We start from the raw sequence: 22036 nt of genomic DNA on the forward strand, positions 1-22036 counted from the left end.
AATTGTGCCATCTCACGTCAAGATCTACCTGGTATGTAGAAAAATAAATGTCTCGAAATACAACTTGCCTGTTGTCCTGCCTTGTTTCTGTGTTGTTGGGGGGTCAGGTGGAGATTAACAGCGCTGCCCTTCTGTTTGACTGAAACGGGAGTTTATCATCTTTGTATTTTAGATGTTTCTTTCATTTTGTTTTTAAATAAGTCTACTTTCTATATTTGCACATTGGCTTTATGTAGCTCTCCACGTTTATGCAGACCACTGTTATTCCCTGTAACTGTTCACAGTTTTGTTATGGTGCTTATTCCTCATCAAAGTACGTACTGAGGTGACTAGGCCCCCAGAACGCCTGCGAGTTACATCTGTGTCTTAAATCTCATGGGTTTTTCTCTTCTGTGTTAGGAACATCACAAAAGGTCAATCCCAAGGGACACTTGGAACCTTCTGCTAGATTTTGGAAACATGATTGCAGATGACATGTCTAACTATGACGAAGAAGGTATGAGAAGTTGTGCTTCAGATGAGCGCCAGAGGTGCTGCTGTGTGTGCTGATTGTTCCTGCCCCTGGAGCACAGGACGGCAAGGAGGACCAGGGAGTGGGGTCACAGGCCCTGGGGTGTGGGACAGCGAGGAGGATCAAGGAGTGGGGTCACAGGCCCTGGGGTGTGGGACAGCGAGGAGGATCAGGGAGTGGGGTCACAGGCCCTGGGGTGTGGGGCGGTGAGGAGGACTGGGCAGTGGGGTCACAGGGCCTGGGGTGGGGGGCAGGGTGGAGGGACCAGGCAGTAGGGTCACAGGCCCCAGTTGACTCCTGACCCTGCCCCGTCAGTGAGGTGGGGGTCATGATGACAATATCCACTTTTTTCTGTCTTGTGGGTCACACTGAAGAGAAACAGGGCTTCATGTTTAGTTGAAGTCAGGAAGACATCCTCTCCAGTACAGCTCTCACACATGGGCGTACAGAGGGCCTGAGCAGAGCCGTAGACCAGACAGGTGTTTGGAAGCCAGAGCTCCAAGGTCACGATCCCGGGTGATGACTCAGGTCTGTTACGCCATCATGCCGTTTAAGCTTGTTAGGAGACTCCAGCTCATAAGCTGAACATAATCCCATGTTCAGTCATCCCCACCCCAGGTATTTTGGGATATGCAGTCAGGAACGTTTGAATGCCTGCCTCGCAGTGGGCGCTCTGCTGCATTGGGAAGGAATGCTCCCACTCTGTGCCTCACCCGTCTGCTCCTATAGCACCCAGCTAGGAGGTGACCCCTCTGGGACCTCCTCCCCCTCCTCCTCACTCTGTTCTAGAAAGTGAGGGCTCCTCAGGGCTGCACTCACCGCCATGGTGTGTTGTGTCCTCAGCACTTTCACACCCCCTGGAGCAGAGCAGGCACTCGGTAACCAGCGAGTAGGTCGGAAGCCCAGCTTTCAGGAGCTTCAGCCGCCGTAAGTGAGACGAGGCACGGCCACATAAAAAGGAGCCAGCAGCGTAAAGTAGCGAGTGTCCCGCTGGCCGATGGGTAGTGTCTGAGTATCCTGGGCGTTTTGGGGTTCCTTGGATTCCGGGGGGCGGGGGGACTGGTCTCGGGGAGGGGGCTCCACTCAGGGAGAAAACAGCACCTCTAGTGGCCAGAACTCCGCGCTTTGAGGAGAGAGGCTGCATGGTTCAGCCTGGGAGGGCGAGGGGCCCTCTGTCGTTCCTGACTGCCTGGGGCAGGGGCGGAGGGCTGTGAGGCCAAGGGCCGTGAAGCCACAGCGAGGACACGCAGGCCAGCCAGCCCTGTGGCCATAGTCATTAGAGAGGGCCATGTCCACACGAGCACAGCAGTATTTGCCGGCCTTGGTCTGGCTAGAGCAGAAGAAATGAATTAAGTGAAACACAGGCTCATTTGAGTTCTTGAAATATAAGTGTTGGATTGTGAAAACAATGCTTTGAATATAAAAATAGTGCTCTAAAATGTTGATTTTTTTTTTTAATCTGTTTGTTTGCTTTCCTTTAGGAGCGTGGCCTGTTCTTATAGATGATTTCGTAGAGTACGCACGGCCAGTAGTCACCAGCGGTAAACACAGCCCTTTCTAGGCGGAAGATTCAGGTGGATTGAGACGATAAAATGCACTGCGTCCTGCAGGGAGGCATGTGGCTCAGTTCCGTGCACGTGGTTGCTGGTTTCAGAAGTCGTCCTTGATGGGTCCTGAGATGGGATGACCCCTCACTGCTCAAGGGAGGTGGAGCTGGTCTTGGCCACTGTCAGGAGTTCCTCAGAAGGTGGCTGCTCTGGAGTGTCTGGAGACGGGTCACATAGCTGTTGCTTCAGGAGATTTCTGCGTGATTTTATGTTTATGAAAAGGTACCCTAGAGCCTGTTTGCAGGACAGCAGAGCATGCTGTAAATTCATGATTTAGAGTGAACACCAGTAGTCCCCACACTGCACTGAGTTATATTGTAATTACACTTAGAAAACAGTATTTTTGTCCTCAGTAGGATGTTGTATTTTTATAAAGTCACAGCTGTTAAAATGTGCCCTGAAGAAGATGATCTTATCATGGATTCTAATGTTTTTTAACCTTGGTGCCAGGAATTCAAGATTTATATATATATAATTGTGTGTGTGAGGAAGATTGGCTCTGAGCTAACGTCTGTTGCCAATCCTCCTCTTTTTGCTGAGGAAGATTGGCCCTGGGCTAATGTCCATGCCCATCTTCCTCTATTTTGTATGTGAGACGCCACCACAGCATGGCTTGATGACTGGTGTGTAGGTCCACGCCCGGGATCCAAACCTGCAAAACCCGGGCCGCCAAAGTGGAGTGTGCAAATTTAACCGCTACACCACCAGGCTGCCCTGAGATTTGTGTTTTTTGAATTGTCAAATATCTAGATTTACCAGATCTATTTTTGTTTTAATTTCCTGTAGACGTTCATCTGAAGATCATTTTATCTTCAGTTTGCACAGCGATGGCACACATACAGTGTGACTCCAGGAAGGTTTTCTTTTAAGCTGTTTATAAGTCAGCAGGTCTATTTTCCTAATAATGTCATTTAAACTTCCTAAGAAGTTTCATAAAGGATGTTTTTTTAAAAAATGTATTTTATTACATTTAAAGAGACATTTTTCCATGAAAACTATTTCTTTTATGAGTGATGAATTATAGATTTGAAAATCAAGTGAGTGTGTTCCTCTCAACTGTCTGTAATACCCTTCATGTCCCCCCCAGCCCTTGTGTACGGCCACATACACATTTGGAAGCTAAAATATACATCACTGTCCAAAAAAAACCCACCCGGAACGTTCACCTCGTTTGCAAGCTGACGCCTGTCTCCGTCACATAAACACCTGATCTCTCTGGTGTTGGCCTTGTCGGAGAGGCCACCCCTTGCGGCAGACGCCATGTTGTCTGGGGCAGGGAAGCCTGCCGTGCTGCCTGCTCTTTGTTTGGAAAAGCTCTGCATGGTTTTGAAAATCACTGTGTGGACCCTACCTCATATTTAAAAGATCTTCACGTCACCAGCATGCCTGCCGCCCTGCCTGCAGCCCAGCTTACAAGGCAGGTGCGTTGGGTTGTTTCACGGGAGAGAGCACATTCACTTCAGAACAGACGGTGTGCCTAAAACGTGTTGTTCGATTCGCCTTCCAACAACGTGAGTCGTCAGTGCTGTGGGAGGCGCCCGTGTCCCAGAGGAGGGGTGTGTGTACTTGCTGTCTGTGGACTTTACACTTCCAAGAAGAAATCTCTCAGAAGGCAGTGGGCCTCAAGGGTTGGGCAGGGGCTTGAGGCCTGCAGACCATAGGCTAGGCCGGTGCAGGACCAGTGAGTCAGGTCACCTCCCCCGGCCCCTGTGTCCACATCTAAAGAAGGGAAAAAGGCCATCTCCACCTGCAAGTCTGTGACTCTAGGAGAGCATTTATTTTATATAATAAAAACTGGATTTAATAAAAACCTCAGTAATTTTAAAGCATCCTTCGAGGCCTCATGGATTCTTGACATGTAAGTGTTCTGTTCAGAGGAGGTTCTAGAACTCGGATAATCCTGTATAGATTATGGAGGTTTGCGATGCTTCTATTAAGATTTACGATTTATGGGGAGAAAGTGTTCTGTGGAGTTGTTTATCACTAGGTATCAAAACATCAGTAATTTGGGCCGGCCCCGTGGCTTAGTAGTTAAGTGTGCGTGCTCCGCTGCTGGTGGCCCGGGTTCGGATCCCGGGCGCGCACCGACACACTGCTTCTCTGGGCATGCTGAGGCCGCGTCCCACATACAGCAGCTAGAAGGATGTGCAGTTATGACGTACAACTATCTACTGGGGCTTTGGGGGTAAAAAAATAAAATCTTAAAAAAACAGTAATTGGACAAAGGCTTTTCAAAAAATTGTTTCTTTTTCTTCTGTTACATACATTTAAGTCGTGCATGCTATGAAAGTGCCAAGAACTTCAGAAACATTAAAATAAATTATTTTCTCTAGTGTTGTGGTGGCATCCTTCTAATTCTGTTCTTGGTTGCTCAGATACTCAGGAAAGCCGCCTCGATGGCAAGTGAACTAGGCCCTGTGGGGACATTCCACCCGTGCCCAGCCTGCTCATCTCCCCAGATGGTCAGCTTCAGTCATTTAGTTTTCTTTTTGAATATCACATAGTGTGCTAAATATGGTTGTTTCGTGAGAAAAATAACAGATTCATACAGAATTTCCTTGAATTGATGGGAATTATATACCAGAATACACTGAAATGCAAGCTCTAAATATATTGAAAATACACAAATTAACCAAACATAATAGGTTTAATAAATACATGTTACATATGTCTTCCAAGAATTTCTGGTGTAGATCGTCCTGTCTTTCTGCCTTCGTAACTTAATACATAACAGATTTATCTAACTTAGTAAAAGTTTAAGTGTAACATACATCTCAGACTTCAGGCTCTGTGGGGCAAGGGGTAGACTTTTCTGTTTGTTGCTATATCCACAGTTGGGCTCAGGTCGTGTTGAATGAACAAGTTAGGGAACTCATCTCGCCTCTTACTATTTGCTGACATAGCCCAAGTAGTACGCAGATGTTTCTAGCGTCTTCAACAAAGGTTTCCATTGCCTCAGAATCAGCAAAGGAAACCGCCCTCAACAATCAATGTTTCTGCCAAACCATGCTGTTCTGCCTCCGATGGGTGGCTGTCTAAATAAATGGCTGCTCTTGTCTGTCTGGTCTTCTTGGGCAGAAGTCTGCACACCTAGCAACCCAGGGACATCTGGGCTGGTTTGAAGGACTGTGTCGCAGAGTCTCTCAGAATCGTGCTGGCTGGAGTCACATTCCAGAACCTCATCTTTAACAAGTGCTGTTGTAATACTATATGTTCATTTACATGCATCCTGGCATCTTGTTGTTACTGAAAGAGATTTTATTTTCACAAAATGTGTTAAAAAGCCCAGGTGTGACGACTTCTCACTTCTGGTCTGATGGGCGACCAGGTCCCCGGGGGGGCCCTGTCACTCTCCAGGGCCTGGGGGACAGCGAGGTGGCCTGCATTCCTGACTCCTTATTTCAAATCAAGGTGCTTGGTTTACACATTCGGCCTCCCCCCAGCCTTGTCACATCTTTGAAGGCTCTTTCTGTGAGTTGGCGAGGGTTTAAATATACAAGCTTGATGAGGACGCCCTCCCGGTGCCGCTGTGAGCCCTCACCGCCGTGCTGTCTGCTCCCCCTCGGCGCTCTACAGTCTCGCTGTATGGGGAGCCTTTTGCTGAATGCTGAATGGAGAGAACCTTCACAGCCTTTCACACTGGGGCGGGAGGTACTTTTTCCCTTTACACTTGGCATTTTCTGTTTTCTATCAAACACACTTTATGATCAAAAAGCAAGTTTTCCAAAAAATAAAACCATGCGTATAATGGATGAATCTCAACATTATGCTAAGTGAGAGAAGCCAGGCACAAAGGCCGGACGGTGGATGATTCCATTTATTTGAAATTGTGGAAAAGGTAAAACCAGAGACAGCAGATGAGCCTGGTGGGGGCAACAGGGAGCAGACGGCAAGGAGCCGGGTGAGGGAGCTGTTCTGAAATGGCTGTGGAGGAGGTCTCACGGCAGCACACATCTGCACAAGCTCCTCAGACCTGCACTAAACGTGGGTGGTTTCACAGTGTGTAAACACCTTAAAGCTTTAGAAATGTGTGCATTTCTCGAGAATACTGCGCGAAGGTGCGCTACTTAGCAGTCGTCGCTTTGTGCAAGCTTCTGGAGCTGTTCTGGATGCTCTCGGCCCGCAGCTCCTCTGAGGAGGAGCGGGCGTCTGTCCAGACGCTGGGGCGAGCTGGCGCCTTCCACGCGGCTCTCCAGAAGGCGCTGTGAGCTGCGGGGTCCAGAAAGGTCTTCTCATTGGTGCCACCTGCAGAGTCAGAGCAGGAGTGCCTGGCCATTCCAGGAAGCTCCCGACAGCAACACAATGACCAAAATAGAGGCCAGCAGGGCAGACTGAAGGCCGCCTCCGCCGCCCCGAGAGCGACAGAGGCTGGGCGCTCGGCAGCGGTGCGAGCGGGGGAGCCCTCCCGAGATGGAGAGGTTTCAGGCTGCGATGCTGCTGGCGAGTGTGGGGGATGCTCTCGGCTGCAGAAACGCCTGTGGGGAGAGCAGTGCTTCAGGCTCGAAGATCCAGGGGGAGCTGCAAAAAATCGGGGGGCTGGACCACCTCGTGCTCTCACCCGAGAAGTGGCCGGTGAGCGACAACAGCGTCATGCACGTGGCGACGGCCGGGGCCCTGACCACAGGTAAGGCTGGCCCGCGCCCGCAGGGCCGGGGAGCGGGCTCTCACCAGAGCTTTTCAGCCGCTGAAAGTGGCGATGTGATCCCCAGCGCGGCCCTCGCACGCGGGGCCTGGGCCGGCTCGCCTGGCGTCCTCCCCCCGGCGACAGCGTTGCTTTCCTGTGCTCTTCCGCACACTCAGGCTCTGAAACGCGAGCTTTTCACTCGTGTTGGTAAAATGTTCACTCAGCTGAGCCCTCTGTCTCTAGAGTTAAAACCAATAAATCTCTTGCTTGGGAGCTGTTTCGGGTGAGGACTCCACTGTCCTCTACAGACACAAAGTCGTCTTCTGAATTTACTTCAAAAGAACATAAGATAATAAGCCAGACGGAAATTTGGACCCATTAAGATAATGTTGTCTGGAGAGTACTTCTAAATTCCAATGAATTCGGGTTAAAGTGCCATCTATCAAAATATGATCTAGCTTGGATAGTTGCTTAGACATAAAGATGTCCTGAGAAAATGTAAAATAATTGGTTAGATTTGGGAGAAAAACAGTTTCTTGAAATATTAAGTAGCAGGTTGATTTTAGATCAAGTTTTTACATGAATTTCAGAGAAACAGGAGGAGTGTAATGTGTAGCACAGCTTTCCTGTGAGTTATTTGCTCTTTAGAAACCTGTAAGTGTATTAGTGTGTCATCGCAAAATGAAAATCCGAGGGCAGCTGACGGGTCACTGGAACAGCAGGTACGCACCCCCTTTGCCATTCCTGTGTCTGCGTGAGCGCCCATTTTAGCTCTGTGGTCATCGTGCGGGAATGCGTCCACTTGGTGGCAGGTTCCTAAATAACTCGGGAGACCGCTAACGCGCCACAGATAAGATAGAGAGTCCAGTGGGCAGAGGGTGGCGAGGCGTGTTTCTGAGTCTGCACAGCCGTGAAATCCAAACGTGTCCTGTTCTGATGTTTCCGGGCAGAGTCTCACATGCCTTTGCGCCGGCAGAACTGAGCATTCTTGCCGCCCAGAGCGGTCACGCCGCCCCAGGGCCCGCGGAGAGCTTTGTGTTTGGCTGCGTCGCTGGTCCTTACTGTAGACTTGTGTCGGAGACACAGGTACACACCCACGCAGCCCACACAGCCCACGCGTCCTCTCAGTGCTGCCCTTGCCCCTGGAGCCCTGCGGCAAGTGTCCCGGGATGGCAGAGTCCAGGCGTGCCTCTGTCCTGAGTGGGGACCCCGGGAGAGTCCCCGGCACGGCCGAGCACGCTGTGGGTACCACGCTCTCCGAGACTAGGTCCCTCAGGTCCTCTTGGCAGAAATAGGATGTAGTCGACCCCCAACGTGGGATTTCCGCATGAAGAGGAGTGGGAGCGTTTGGGTGTGTTTCTAAGAAGGAGGACGACTTCCCTTGACAGGATCACAGCCCCCCACGGTGGGAGGGGGTGACTGCTGTGGGTGGCGGCCTCTGGCCGAGGGTCACGAGGGGACTCGTGAAGCCACCCCTCAAAGCACTCTGCTCTGGACACTCAAGCACGCTTCTTTCAACTGCATAAGTTGAAATTTCAGTTTAGTTTTCAAACAGCCTTTTCTTTCTTTAGAGAGCAAATCGTAGCCTCTGGAAGGGCCTCTGAGCCACGTCAGTAATGGTGACGGCTGACTCTGATGCGGCACGAAAGGTGTGCCAGGCGCTGTTCTAACTCCCCATCTATCATCATCTGATCCACACACCACCCTGAGGTTGACTTTGTTGTTACATTTGTACAGATAAAGGAACCGACTCACAGAGAGGCTAAGTAGCTTGCCCAAAGCCACACAGCGAAGTGAGTGTCCAAGCAGGGATTGGACCCCAAATAACCTGGCTCCAACGCCTGTGTTCCTAAGCACTGTCCCCACCACCTGAGGTCACTGGCCATGCAAATATTTCAAGGATCCCAATGGGCCGTGGCTCTTGGATGTGTTTCCAAAGACAGGCAGACTTGCACAAAGTGGAGCTGCATCATGGCCTATTTAAGTAAGTTTTCCTAATAAGTGCCGTAGGCTGATGGGCCGTGTGGCTGTGTGGTCTGCCGCAGGGTGCGTGTGTTACTGTGCAGTCCTGCTTTCGGGTGTGTCCCTGAGGCGGGTGGTGTGGGACGAGAGCAGACGTGGACCCGGCAAGTGGTGTCCAGGACACGCAGCTCACGAGCTGCGTGTGTATCCTTGACACATGTTTCCTGGAGGCTCCCCCTGTGCGTGGCCCTGTGCCCGGCTCTCGAGGGTAGAGGGGGCTCACCCTCAGGGGTCTGCAGCCTCGCACTCCTAGCTCTCCACCACTCACTGGCTGCTCACCCGCTCTGAGCTGTACTCTGGGATGGTAACACTGTCATCCTAGGGTCCCTCGAGGACTCAGCAGGGCAGCAGAAGTAAGCCAGGAGTGAGCCCTTAGGTGCGGGAGGGTGGCGCCTGGTGACAGGGCGAGTGTCTGTCTAAGATGTCTCAGGCATCTGAGTGTCAGCAGCCCCAGCCGTCGTGGCCGAGCACAATGGCCGTGTCGAGGTGCAGCAGGGGAGCAATGGGGGTCCTTAGCCCGCTGTGGATGCGCAGCAAGTGCCGCCTGCGTGTCCTTATCCTGCAGGGACGGCGGGGCCTGACCCGCTGTGAGCAGACGAGGCCGCTCCAGACTCGGCTCTCATCTCCCTTCCTCCACCAATGGCCCTGATAACGCCTTCTGAAAAGTTGACATTTATATTACAGAGTAACTCGATATTGGCCTTTTCTCTGTCGTGACCTCAGTCGGGAGACTCACAGGCGGTTTCATAAGCTGATCTGTCTCTTGGGGACCGGCTAGGGGAGACAGAGAAGAAGTGAGTTGAGAGGCCAAGTCAGAGCAGAAAAGGTCAGGCAAGGGGCCCGAGGCTCTGCAGCTTTGGAAAGTCTGTGTCTGGTTTAAATTCTAACCTGATACCAACACAAGGCTTTTTGTTGCCATTTTGTTTTTAAGGAGTTTCTCTCCTTCTAAAAAAGACGTGACTCCAGAATAAAATGAATTATTTTATGGGACTCTGGAAGGGCCAGGCTGTTAACCCCGGATTGTAGCTGATAGTGCTGGCAACCGAGAGCCTAGACAGGTCCCAACGACTCACACCCCCAGCAGAGGCCAGTCCCCTTCTGCCGGGCTGCCGGTGGAACACCCCTCCCTGTGGCTGGCAGAACTCCTTCCTCCCGATCCGAGATCTTGCCACATCCTCTCTGTCCCAGACTCAGACCTGGGGCAATGCAGGCTGCGTCCAGTATAGGCGCAACGGCCGAGCCTCAGTGACATGGGACAGAAGGACTTTTTTTACCACGTCCTGTCTCCAAAGAGTCACAACTCTAGGGCATGAGGGTGCTACCTGCCATAACGGCTGCCAGGACTGAAGCTGTCGTCCTGGAGCAAGAGAGATTTGCCTCGTGCAGTCCCAAGCTCCTCGCCCTCTGGGTGGGACCCCGGCTCTGAGGTGGCCTCGGGAAGGCTCTGGTCTGGCGCGAGCAGGTCAGGGGTTCATGCTACCAGCACTCCACTGCCTGCTCTGAGCCCTCTCCCTGCCCCCCACGAACCCAAAGGACAGGGAATCCACCCCGAGGGTAGGAGGGGCAGTACCCCAAAGGCTGGAAATGCTGCTTTAGTGCAGAATGAGCTGTGGTGGAGGTGCACCCTGTACCTGCCTGCCGCACCTGGCCCTGGGGCCCTCCGCTGTCCCAGCCCTGCTCTCCCATGTGACCAGGCACCGTGGACCCCAGCGTTGGAGGTGTGTGGCCTCCATCCACCACGCTGTGGATTGATTTAATGGCAGAAACGCTCAGGCTGTGCGTCAAATTCCATTTACCAGCTCTGGCCATGGGCAAGTCAACCTCACTGAACCACATGTGGAAAAAAAACACTATGACGAGTAAGAGGCTCACACTGTTGTGGGAGGATAAAGAGGTCACCCGATGCAGATGGCCCAAGGTGCGGTGTGGGGCGGACAGCAGGCGTCAGGGTGCGTTGGCCCCTGTCCCCCGTGTCCTGTGATCTTCCAGGGACTTGAGACCACACTTGTTCCGGACGTCCCCACGCAGTGCAGATGCAGTTAGGGACAAGGCGGCACACTGGGTTCCCACTCGGCTGCTTCTCGGTGAGACAAGAAGTGGGTGGGAGACGGGAGAGAGTCAGCCTCTTGTGCCATAGATGCAGGGCCTGAAATGCCCAGAAACAGGCACGTTTCGGTCCAGTCTGTCCTCACGTGGATGGAGCCGTTAGCACTACGTGAGGACCATGGGCTTTTCTAGATTCTATGTGTAACTAGAATAATAAAGGACAATGGCTATAATGTCTGAAATCTAAATGAAATTTAAAGGGAATCCTTTGTCTGCATGTTAAATTTCTCCAAGTGGCTAGGGTTGTGTGAAATAATCACCAAACCCTCCTCCTCTTCGCCGAGTGGGGGCGTGATGCCTGCCATCACGTCTGTTATCGCCGCTGTGTCGGGGCGTACGGGGCAGTGGTCCCTCTGCTCTCTGACCTGCCCTCCCCCTCTCCTCCCCAGACTACTGGTGCCTGGACGACCTGTACCGGGAGATGGTGAAGCGCTACGTGGAAGTCCTCGAGAAGCTCCCAGAACACCGGGCCGACCCAGCTACCGTGGAAGGCTGCTCGCAGCTGAAGCCGGATAACTATCTCCTCGCCTGGCACACGCCTTTCAACGAGAAGGGTCAGGGGATGCTTTCTTCTCCCTCCCAGCTTTGTGGCTGGAGACCCGCTTCGGGACACTAACCATCCGTCCGTCCACAGTACTGTCCGTCCCACTAACCATCTGTCTGTCCACTAACATCTGTCCCTCCCACTAACCAGCACGGGGCAGGTTTGCCTGAGCCGAGATGGGTGTGCCAGAGTCCTCTGTAGGGCAGTGTGCCGCCAGAGAGCCAGTCCGCCCACCTGGGTGTCTGTTCAGAGGATGCCAGCTTCCCCGGCACTTTGTCACTGATCCCTGGCTTATTTTAGGGGAAATTTTCCACTGCTTTCCCTTTAGTTTGTATTTTTTGCCAAAACATCAAGGAAAAGATACACCACCTGCATAAATGTCTGTCTCCAAAGTATTTCACGAGTTTATGGGGTGATGGGTTTAGGAGCCACAGGGCCTCTGCTCCTGGGGTCCTGGCCCTGCCCATCTGAGTGAAGACCGAGGGTGGAGCTGCCCCTCTGGGTATAGACCAAGGGTGGACCTGCCTTTCTGGGTTTTATACTGAGGATTGGCATGTCCCTCTGTGTGTAAACCGAGGGTGAACCTGCCTCTCAGGGTTTTATACTGAGGATAGAGCTGCCCCTCTGGGTGTAGACTGAGTGTGGACCTGTCCCTCTGGGTGTAGACTGAGTGTGGACCTGCCCCCGGGTGTAGACTGAGTGGCCCCGCAGACGGGGAGGTAGACTGTGGTAGGTTAAAGATGTATGCTGTAAGCCCCAAGCAACCACTCAAATAACAGGGCAGTTATAACTACAAGCCAACAAAAGAGACAAAACTGAGTTATTTTAACAACATTGGCTGGGTAAGCAGCCCTCCTGTGACGAGTGCCCTTCCCTGGGCTTGCCACATCAGTGTCCAGGGCTGGAACATTGCCCACCTGGAGACCAGGTGTGGCCCTGGCTCTTCTTCCTTGTTGGGAGAAGACTCCCCTGTTCTGGGAAGCAGTGGACTTCCTTGTGCTGCTTCCGAGTGAACGTCCTACACACCTGACCAGCCCCAGCAGCACCTCTGCCCTGTGGGGCAAGACGGAGTCTTCACCTGCCGCAGGAGAGGCTGCGTGCCTTGGCTTGGGAGGGACCCACTGGCCCTGGGAGACTGAACTGTGTTTTCTCCTTTTTATTAGAAAACCTTTCTCCAACCTGTGCTGTGTGCCGAGTCCTCCCTGGAGACCCTGACTCAGAGAAGGTGCCGTAGGCCGAGGTCTGGGGCTCCTCCTGTGGCGGCTCTGGGGGTCTTTCCATCCTCCACGTGGTGGGAACCTTCCCCTGAGATTGGTAGCTGCATCTTCCTGCTCAGTAATAGTCCAAAAAAGGCAGAAAAGAGACCAGGGTACAAGTAGCAGATGGGACAAGTAGAAGCAAATAACAAGACAAAAAACTTAACCCCACCGCTGTCAATACTCGTGTCAAATGTGAATGGTCCAGAGACCCAGTAAAAGGCAGAGGTTTGCAAGGGATGGAGAAGTGAGCCCCAACTGTGTGCAGTTCACAAGAAATGCGCTTTAAATGTACAGACCCAGATGGGTGAGGTAGAAAGAGGTCTGCCATGTAACCAATCAGAGCGAAGGTGCAGTGACTCTGTTAATAACCCACAAAGTAGATTTTGGAGCAAAGAATCCTGCCAGGGAAAAGAAGGTCATTTCATCATGACTCTTCATCAGGGGGACATTACAAACCTAATGTTTATGTACCTGATAACAAACCTTCAAAATATAGGAAGCAAAAACTGACAGAGCTTCACAGAGAAATACACAAATCCACAATTTTGGGTTATATACACAGAGATTTCCCTTTCAAGGTTGGAAACCAATGACTTCAGTTTTCACCTTAAGAAACTAGAAAAATGGGGCCAGCCCGTGGCATAGTGGTTAAGTTCCACTCACTCTGCTTTGGTGGCCCGGGTTCATGGGTTCTGATCCAGGGCACAGACCTACACCACTCATCAGCCGTGCTGTGGCGGTGACCCATGTACAAAATTAGAGGAAGATTGGCACAGATGTTAGCTCAGGGCGAATCTTCCTCAGCAAAAAACAGAAAAGAAACTAGAAAAAGAAGAGCAAATTAAACTGAAACAAAACAGAAGGAAAGAAATAATGAAGATCAGAGTGAAAATCAATGAGGTAGAAAACAGAAAATAGAGTAACTCAACAAAACCAAAAGCTGATTCTTTAAGAAGATTAAAAAAAACGAAAATCCTCTAGCCAGACTAATCAGGAAAAAAGGGAAGACACAGATGAGCAGTATCAACAATAATAGAGGCAACATCACTACAAATTCTACAGAAATGAAAGGAAAATAAGAGAATATTATTAAAAATTTTATGCCAATAAATTTAACAACTTAAATGAAATGGACAAATTTCTTGAAAGACACAAACTACCAAAGGTTACTCAGGAGATGAAATAGATCGCCTAACTCACATAATATCTATTCAAGACAACTCCAGATCCAGGTGGTCTCACTGGGGAATTCCGCCAAACACGCAGAGCAAATAATACCAATCATACACAGCGCTTCCAGGAAAGCGAAGAGGACGAATACTCCCAAAGTTATCCTTCTGCTCTCCAGGAGACTCTGTTAAAAGAATGAAAAGGCAAGCTACAGATTGGGAGAAAATATTTGCAAAGCATATATCTGATAAAAGGTTTGGATCCAGAATGTATAAAGAACTCTTAAAACTTAGTAATAAGAAAACAGCAACCCAATATAAAAATGGGAGAACTATCTAAACACTTCACCAAAGAAGATACATGGACGGCAAATAAGCACATGAAAATGTGCTCAACATCGTTAGTCGTTAGGAAAATGCAGATTAAACCCGCAAAGAGATTCTACTCCATGGCTAACAGTGTGGCTGAAACGAAGAAGAGTGGCCGTAGCAAGTGTTGTCCCGGATGTGAGGGGCTGCCAGGGGATGGAGAATGGTACAGCCACTTCAGAAATCAGTTTGGGAGTGTCTTAAAAAAGTTAAACATTCATCCACCATGTGAGCCCAATCCCCACTCCGAGGTATTTACCCAGGAGAAAAGAAGCGCATGTCCACACGCAGAGTTGGTTGTGAAAGTTCCCGGTACCTTTCCCTGTACTAGCCCCGACCAGAAACAACCCAAATGTCCACCGACAGGCAAGTGGATAAACCAGTTGGTTGCGGCACATCCATACAAATGAGTCGTATTCAACAAACAAGGGAATCGACTATCGACACACAACGATATGGGTGAAGCTCAAAATAGTTACGCAGTGTGAAAGAAGCCAGACAAAGAGTCCATTCTGTGTGATTCCATTTATACAAAACTCTGCGATGTGCAGACTCGTCTGTGGTGCCACATCAGTGTCTGGTGGGCAGGGCAGGGGGCAAAAGAGCACTTTCGGGAAGATGGGCGTGTTCACTGTCTTTATTTCGGTGCTGGTTCACGGGTGTATCGTGTGTCAACACTCATCAACTTGCAGACTTTAAATATTCATGGTCGATGGTGTGTCATTTACCACTCAGTGAAGCTGTTGTTGGAAAGAGCAAGTATCTATGGTGGCAAGCATATTGTGTGGTCAGTTGTCTCCTATATTTTTGCCAAGTAGGAGCATATTATAAGCATTTCCCCAGGCCTTCAAAAAGTCTATTTTTGTGTGTGTGTGTGTGAGGAAGATCAGCCCTGACCTAACATCCATGCCAATCCTCCTCTTTTTTTTTTTTGCTGAGGAAGACCGGCCCTGAGCTAACATCTATTGCCAATCCTCCTCCTTTGTTTCCCTTTTTCTCCCCAAAGCCCCAGTAGATAGTTGTATGTCATAGTTGTACATCCTTCTAGTTGCTGTACGTGGGACACGGCCTCAGCATGGCCTGACAAGCGGTGTGTCAGTGCGCACCCGGGATCTGAACCCGGGCCGCCAGTAGTGGAGCGCACACACTTGACTGCTAAACCACGGGGCCAGCCCCCCAAAGTCTATTTTTAATGGCTAAATATCATTCCAACTATGGATGCATGGCAATTTGTTTAATCTCTTTTCTTTGTCAGTCATTTGAGTGGTTTGCCTATTTTTCACTCATTTAAATGACACTATGATAAACATGTTATTACATAAATTTTTGTACATTTTCAGATTATTCATGAAAGCTAGATTGGCAGAGGTGGAATTATTGGAGCAAAAGTCTAAATTCAGGTATTTCACATTCCCTGTAGGTTCAGGATTTGGAGCTGCCACCAAGGCGATGTGCATCGGCATGCGGTACTGGAAGCCAGAGCGGCTGGAGACCCTGATCGAGGTCGGCATCGAGTGCGGCAGGATGACCCACAACCACCCCACAGGTAACGCTGGCCGCCGACCGGTGCCTGTCGTGCAGCTCTCCGCCCAACAGACGGACGGGAATCTCACGAGATCACAACCATTGTTTGATATGATATTTGTTGGCAGACTTGGGTTTTTTAATCTTCAGTTCTGCTTAAAATCTGTTTTCAGCCTAAAAGCAGGATTAGCAATAAGCGTGGTGATGTTGGAGAAACTGTGCCAGGGAAAGAATTCTCACTGGTTTCAATATCGTTCACGTCAGAATGAAAGAAAGAGGGCCGCACCAGTTATCCGCACGAGGCTAGGATCTGGGTTGAAGTCGTGGGAATTAGCGTTTATATGATTTTGTCAACAGCCCAGGGTCGGGCACCGTTTGCCGGGGCTGTGAGCCCACAGACCACTCCCTGACTGTGTGAGCTGGACCGAGTCACTTAGCCACCGGTGCCTCCGTTTCCTCACCTGCAACATAGGGACAATTATGGAACAGGAACCATGCCCACCTGTTGTGTCGGAGGAAAAGAGGGAGTAGAATGGAAGACTCGTAGCACACTCCCGCCGCATGGCGTGTGCAGTGGGGCCGGCTGCGTCCTGAGATTTCCACCACACGTCCATCACACAGAGGGAGGGCAGGCGGGCGGCCCAGTGCCTGACTGTGAGACGTGACTCAGAAAAGCAGTCAGTGCCTAATTTTAAAAAAGAAGGATGACTTGAAACTCTTATACCTGTAACTGCCCTTAAATCACAGCGAGGCGGGGGACGTGCCCCTCCCCACCAGCAGTCCGGAGGCCACCAGCTGCTCTCCAGTGACTGTGCTCCCGTTTCAAGGTCACCTTTGGTGTCCATTTTAGCTGATGTCGCTCACAGAGGTTGCGAGGGGCCCCTGTGCCCTACCGGAAAGCACGCTTACGTGCGACTAGAACCCGGTGAGTGGATGACAAGTTCACCCAGGCAGTGACAGGCTAAGCCACGAACTCCACAAATAAGTTCGTTCTATCTTTAAAATTTAAGCAGAAAGGCATACAGTTTCACTGGTTGGCAACATCTTGGATAGTTGGACAGGAGCTAACGCCGGACGTCTGCTCACTACCTGGTTCAACTAGAAGTAAAAGAAACATCAACACCTTCAAACACGAGACCATCGAGCATTTGGAAACAATGCAATGAGGGCAGGAGTCTGGGTTTAACATGTTGCCCACTCTAATTAAAGAAATGTTGTTTCACATGCTTCATGGTTAAACAGTCTCTATGTTTCTAGGATGATGAACGAAGTGTTTTAAGGGTTTGATTGCACATGATTAATACAGGGAGGTGCGTTTTAACTCCACTCTCCTTTTCAAGTTTTGAACCACCTCCAGCAGCAAGTGTCACAACTTTTACAACAGCGTGCATTGTCCTAGACTCGAGCTGACACCCTCCGTGACAGGAGGCAGGGCAGGTGGTCAGGACAGTAACTGAAGCCCAGGTGTGAGAACAAGGTGCTTATCCCTGCCCTTGACCTCATCTGTACCTGATGCCTCGTGGGGTGGCCAGAAAGCCACCAAGGCAAGGGAGATGGCAGTGCCCTTTCTAGGGCAGGGGTGGTCTTTGCCGGTACCCTTTCTAGGGCAGGGGTGGTCTTTGCGTGGCCGTTCACCATGGGAGGCCTGGCGGGCACTCACCCGTGCTTGGGGTCATCCCAAGGTGGGTGTTATACTCTCTTTGTGCAGAGAGGAAATGGAAGGTCAAAATGCGCAAAGTGATTGCCCGGGGTCCAACACCTGGTCAAGGGCGGCTCTGGCGTCCCAGAGTGTGGGTGTGGCCCAGTGTCATGGTCCCTCTCTCCCCACCACCCTCCAGGCTTCCTCGGGTCCCTGTGCACAGCCCTGTTTGCATCTTACGCCATACAAGGGAAGCCGCTCGAACAGTGGGGGAGGGACATGATGAGGACCATCCCGCTCGCCGAAGAATATTGCAAGAAGACTATCCGGCACCTGGCAGGTGAGCCTGGCCTCCTCCTGTCACACTGGGGTGTGTGGTCTCAAGAGAGGGTGGTCTCAATTCACACTCAGAGCAGATTTGGACAGACTCGGCCCCCTAGAGGTCAAGGTATGCTCTCCCCACGATGAAACCAAGAGCATCCCCCTGGGGTCCGTGTGAGCAGGCTGACCACACAAAGAAGGTGTGGGGTGTTGCTTGGCCTGAGGGCAGCGCCTGCGCAGGAGGCCCCAGGCGTGCATGGTCCACAGCGGGCCGGCTGCTGTGTCTCCCACCCAAGGCCTCTGCAGAGACCGACCCCCTGGCTCTGACTGCAGCCAGAAAGGGTGGGGTGCATACTTAGATTTCATTTTCCAAATTGTCCTTAAGTAGCCCATTCTTCATCAAGGGACGAGGGACATCAACACTGAAGTCCACACTGCTCCTTGACCTAGTGGACAGCTGTGCCTGGCCCCAGAGACTTTCCAGTCTCCCACACGGAAGCCAGACAGAGATCTGTGCCCACTGATGACATGCACTCCTGGGAACCTCCGTCTGTCTCAGTTCACCCCAAACCTGTCGTCAAATGGCTCACACTCCTTCTGGCCACGAGTGAGGCATTCCTCAGCGCATCCAGCAAAGTCCCAGGGGGTCACAGGGCTGCTGGCGGTCTGGAAGCCTCCTGTGCTCTTCTCAGCCTGCACCCCTTCCCATGAGTTCCCCGAGGCACCAGACCCGGCACAGCGGGTGCAGGACCAGCAAACCCCTGGCTCTCTTCTCAGGTGGCTGGCTCTTCCGGAGGATTCTTTCACCCTGAGAGGGACGTGAGCTGCATGAGGAATTCGGGCAGCTTCGTGGGGCCTTTCATAGTCTTCAGTTGTCAGGAGACTTTCTAGAATAAGTTATCCAGTTTGTACTGGGGGAGAGAGAGGTGGAGGATTTGAATGTGGAGCATTTACACCTGCCTGGACTGCGTGCTGGAAAACTCTTATCCACGGGACCCTGTTCCGAGGGGAAGTGAGAAACCTCCATGCTCACAGCGAACGTGAATGCCCGAGCAGTACCCCCTCTCTCCAGCCCTGGGGAGGCTGGTCTGTGGTCACAGGGCTGGTCATCTCCCCAAGCCAGCAGGATCACCTTAACCCACCTGAAAGAGACGGGCAGATGGTATCAGAGTGTGAAGCGACATGGCTACTCAGTTCACATCATACCGATGGACTGACCCCGGAACTCTAGCACGCACAGCGTTTTCCCCAGTGTTGTCGGAAGAACAGTAGTCACAGGTGTTCCGTGAACAGAAACGGGGAGGAGGGTCACTGGCCAGATCATTGTGTTTAATTTTAAATTTGTTTAACTGGAGTTTTATGACCTTGTATGACACAGAGCACCTAAAATTGTCCAGAGAGAACCGTGCTCTGTAGAACACCCCAGGGAACGTTCTTCTGGGGCCTTCTGCTTGGTCCGTGAAACATCCATCGGCGTTAGGACAACTCGAAGATTCCTCCGTGTTTTCATGTTTGGATATCTGTTTCCAAAGTTGACTGGGCATTGACCTGGGGAAGAGGCTGAGTTCTGAGTTTGCACCCACACCCCATAGGCACGCTGGCAGGGATGGGTCACAGGTCTCTGCAGGGCTAACGGTGTGACTGAGCAAAAGCTCGCTGCTGGGTGCGTGTAGAAGCCAAAACTACAGCAGCGGCTTCTGAGAGAAGAAAGAGCTCTGTTGCATGGCTGACCAGCAGGGCGACAGGAGGAAGGCTCAGGTCTGTCTCCCCAGCTGAAGTGGGCACAGACTTCTAAGGAGCGGGCAGTGGGAGTGCTCATGCGAAATGCTAACTTGTGGGATCTGACTGGAGGGTGGGAGTGTAGAGTCCACTGTGCTGCAAACGCAGGGACCCCTCAGTTCTCGTCAGGCTCCCCACTCCACTCTCTTCACACTGAGTTCTGTAGTTGGGGAACTTGTGGTTCCTAGGCGGCTCGAGGTCTTCTGAGGACAGGGTTTCCATCTTCTCAGCACGCTCCAGCTACAGGACTTGCAGTTTATGCTCCTTGACCCTGCAAAACAACTCTTGATACAGCGTTGTTATCGGTACGATAGGATAGAGGAGGGCCCCTGCGAATTGGCCTGGCATGGGTACAGCGGGACCTGTGAATCCCGTCCCGCCCCCTTGCTTTTGTCTTCACTTTTAACCTCATTTCACTGAAACAGACCGTAAGCCGGTTTCACCTTTAGTTTTGTAAAATAGAGGGGGGCCAGGATTTCCGAGGGCCTGTGATTCCCTCGGCCACCTGGAACCGCGGCCCAGGACCCGCCCCAGGCACCTCCTGGCGCCCCTGTGGCGACAAGGCAGTGGCAGGAGCACGGCTTCCCTCTGCAGCAGTGACAGCGGCCCATCCGCGGTCACGGCTGTGTTCTCCGACTCCCCAACCACAGACAGGCACGGTGGCGTCTGTGGCTCATTGTGAGCCAGTCACTCCCCCAGGGCCTTCCCGGCCCCCCACCCGCCCACTCCGCTCACCCCTTGGTGGCTGCCCAGGGGGACGGATCACGTGCGCACGATAGCGCCACGCTGAGGACACCGAGGCCCTGATGGCCTCGTGACCAGTGCAGCTGCTGCTCCAACTCGTTGCCGAGGCAAAGTCCTCTTCACCAAAGGCCTCTGAGTAGGGTCAGCACCTCTGGGCTTGGACGCCAGGCTGGCAACTAGGAATGAGGAAACGCCCTCTCTCCCTACCTTGCAGTCACAGTATTGAATTAATGAAAATACACAGGTTCCGAATTTTCTAGAGAATGTGCTTCAAAATATTGCAATTGCTACCTTCGATTCAGAATATAGTTAAGCAGTTCTTTGAGTTGCTTTTTTCCCCATCTCCATCTTCCTTGCTGTTGTTTCAAGGTAGCGACAAATTTGAGCATTTTCTCACGTCTGGAGCGATGCTAAGGCCAGGTGCAGGCTCTCCCGGGCCCCCACACCTTCTGCGCCCACGAGGTCTCCGGGCCCACCCCTGCCCCGCGCCCCAGCTGGAGGGCCATCACACCCTGCCCACCCTGCTCTTTCCCTTCAGAGTACCAGGAGCACTGGTTTTACTTTGAAGCTAAGTGGCAGTTTTACTTGGAGGAGAGAAAAATCAGCGAAGACACGGAAAGTAAAGCCACGTTTCCCGACCACTATGACGCGGAGGAGAGGGAGAAGGTGAGTCTCGCGGGTGTGAGACGGCAGCGGGCAGGAGCTGTCGGGGCCCCAGGCTGAGGAGCCACCCGCACCTGGACAGCGTCACCGCCTATAGGGCCCGTCCAGTGGGGCTGCCCGGGCCGTAGACGTGGGCAGGGGCCAAGGGAGACCCTGTTGTCTCTTGCCTGGCTCGGACTGAAGGTCACCGCATGGTGGCTCCCTGCCATGCTGTCCTAACAGCCCGTCACACACTCTCAGTCCCTGCGTGCAGCTCCAGTTCCCGTCCGACTGTGCGGCCCCGGCACGCTGTTACGCTGTTTATCTGCGGGCGTCTGTCTGAGTGGTGGGAGTGTGAGGGCCATGAAGTGAGTCCTTCCCGCTCACCCTGCATCCCCGCCCTGGGGCAACGCCTGCACACAGGTGGCGCCCCATAAGTGCACAGCGAGTGCATGAACGGCCGTCCGTGGGATGACCTGGGATGCCATGCTCTAGCGCAGACTGTCATGGTTCTGGTTTGGCACGTGCCTCTGACCCGGGGCTCTTTCTTCAGACCTACAGGAGATGGAGCTCGGAGGGTCGAGGGGGACGGCGGGGCCACGATGCCCCCATGATTGCGTATGACGCGCTCTTAGGAGCCGGGAAGAACTGGACAGAGCTCTGCCACCGGGCCATGTTTCACGGAGGTGAGATTTCCTTCTTTAATGGTCTTGGGCTTCCCGGCGGCCAGTGCCCCCTCCTCATCCCAGAGCACCTTGTCGGGGCGTCAGGGCTGCAGGCATGAGGGGCCGGCCTCCTGCCCCCAGAATGTGTGTCCTTCTCTAGACGGGGCGCTGGCCCCAGCGTCTCGAGCACGGAGGTGACAGGCCGCAGGCAGGCCACGGCGCTCCCTCATGGGGCCCGCGGGAGTCTGAGCCCGGAGAGGGTGTGGTGGGGGGTGGGGCTCCTCTCCCTGGGGGCGGCGGGTTCAAGAGTGCTCGGGTTCCACTGGTGCTGGCCTCGCAGAGTTCTCTCTGTGATCCCCGTCCTCTCGTCTCGGCTCCCCTGCAGACTCTGTGGCCACAGAGGTCGCACTTTGGAGTCAGGTGGCCCCAAATTCGAATCCCGGTTCCGGGCCTGTCTCTGTGAAAGGCGAGGACCCCCCTTGAGGGGCTGTTGAGACAGTTCAAGGCCAGT

The 22036-nt window shown here is 52.4% G+C and overlaps 2 protein-coding genes across 3 annotated transcripts in view; both read left to right on the top strand.

Annotated features, from left to right (window-relative positions):
* The window catches only part of DCUN1D2 (defective in cullin neddylation 1 domain containing 2), a 30800-nt gene extending 26345 nt beyond the window's left edge, over positions 1-4455 (top strand). The window contains exons 6-8 of one of the 2 annotated variants that reach the window (XR_015553368.1): positions 400-496; positions 1993-2340; positions 3206-4455. Coding sequence is in view for 1 of the 2 variants with exons in the window: in XM_004423186.3 (XP_004423243.2) it covers positions 400-496; positions 1993-2072 (177 nt within the window). In the remaining variant the exon portion in view is untranslated. Of the gene's footprint in view, positions 1-399; positions 497-1992 lie in introns of both variants that reach the window. The other variant, XM_004423186.3, reaches the window with a different exon arrangement.
* A 1557-nt stretch (positions 4456-6012) lies between these two features.
* ADPRHL1 (ADP-ribosylhydrolase like 1) overlaps positions 6013-22036 on the top strand; it is a 32784-nt gene continuing 16760 nt past the window's right edge. The window contains exons 1-6 of the mRNA XM_004423185.3: positions 6013-6742; positions 11260-11424; positions 15632-15757; positions 17574-17714; positions 20757-20884; positions 21414-21546. Coding sequence (XP_004423242.2) covers positions 6529-6742; positions 11260-11424; positions 15632-15757; positions 17574-17714; positions 20757-20884; positions 21414-21546 — 907 coding nt within the window. The 5' untranslated portion in view covers positions 6013-6528. The remainder of the gene's footprint in view (positions 6743-11259; positions 11425-15631; positions 15758-17573; positions 17715-20756; positions 20885-21413; positions 21547-22036) is intronic.

Source organism: Ceratotherium simum, chromosome 10 (assembly GCF_057802395.1).
Source record: "Ceratotherium simum simum isolate JZ-2026a chromosome 10, ASM5780239v1, whole genome shotgun sequence".
In the NCBI taxonomy this organism is placed as follows: domain Eukaryota; kingdom Metazoa; phylum Chordata; class Mammalia; order Perissodactyla; family Rhinocerotidae; genus Ceratotherium; species Ceratotherium simum.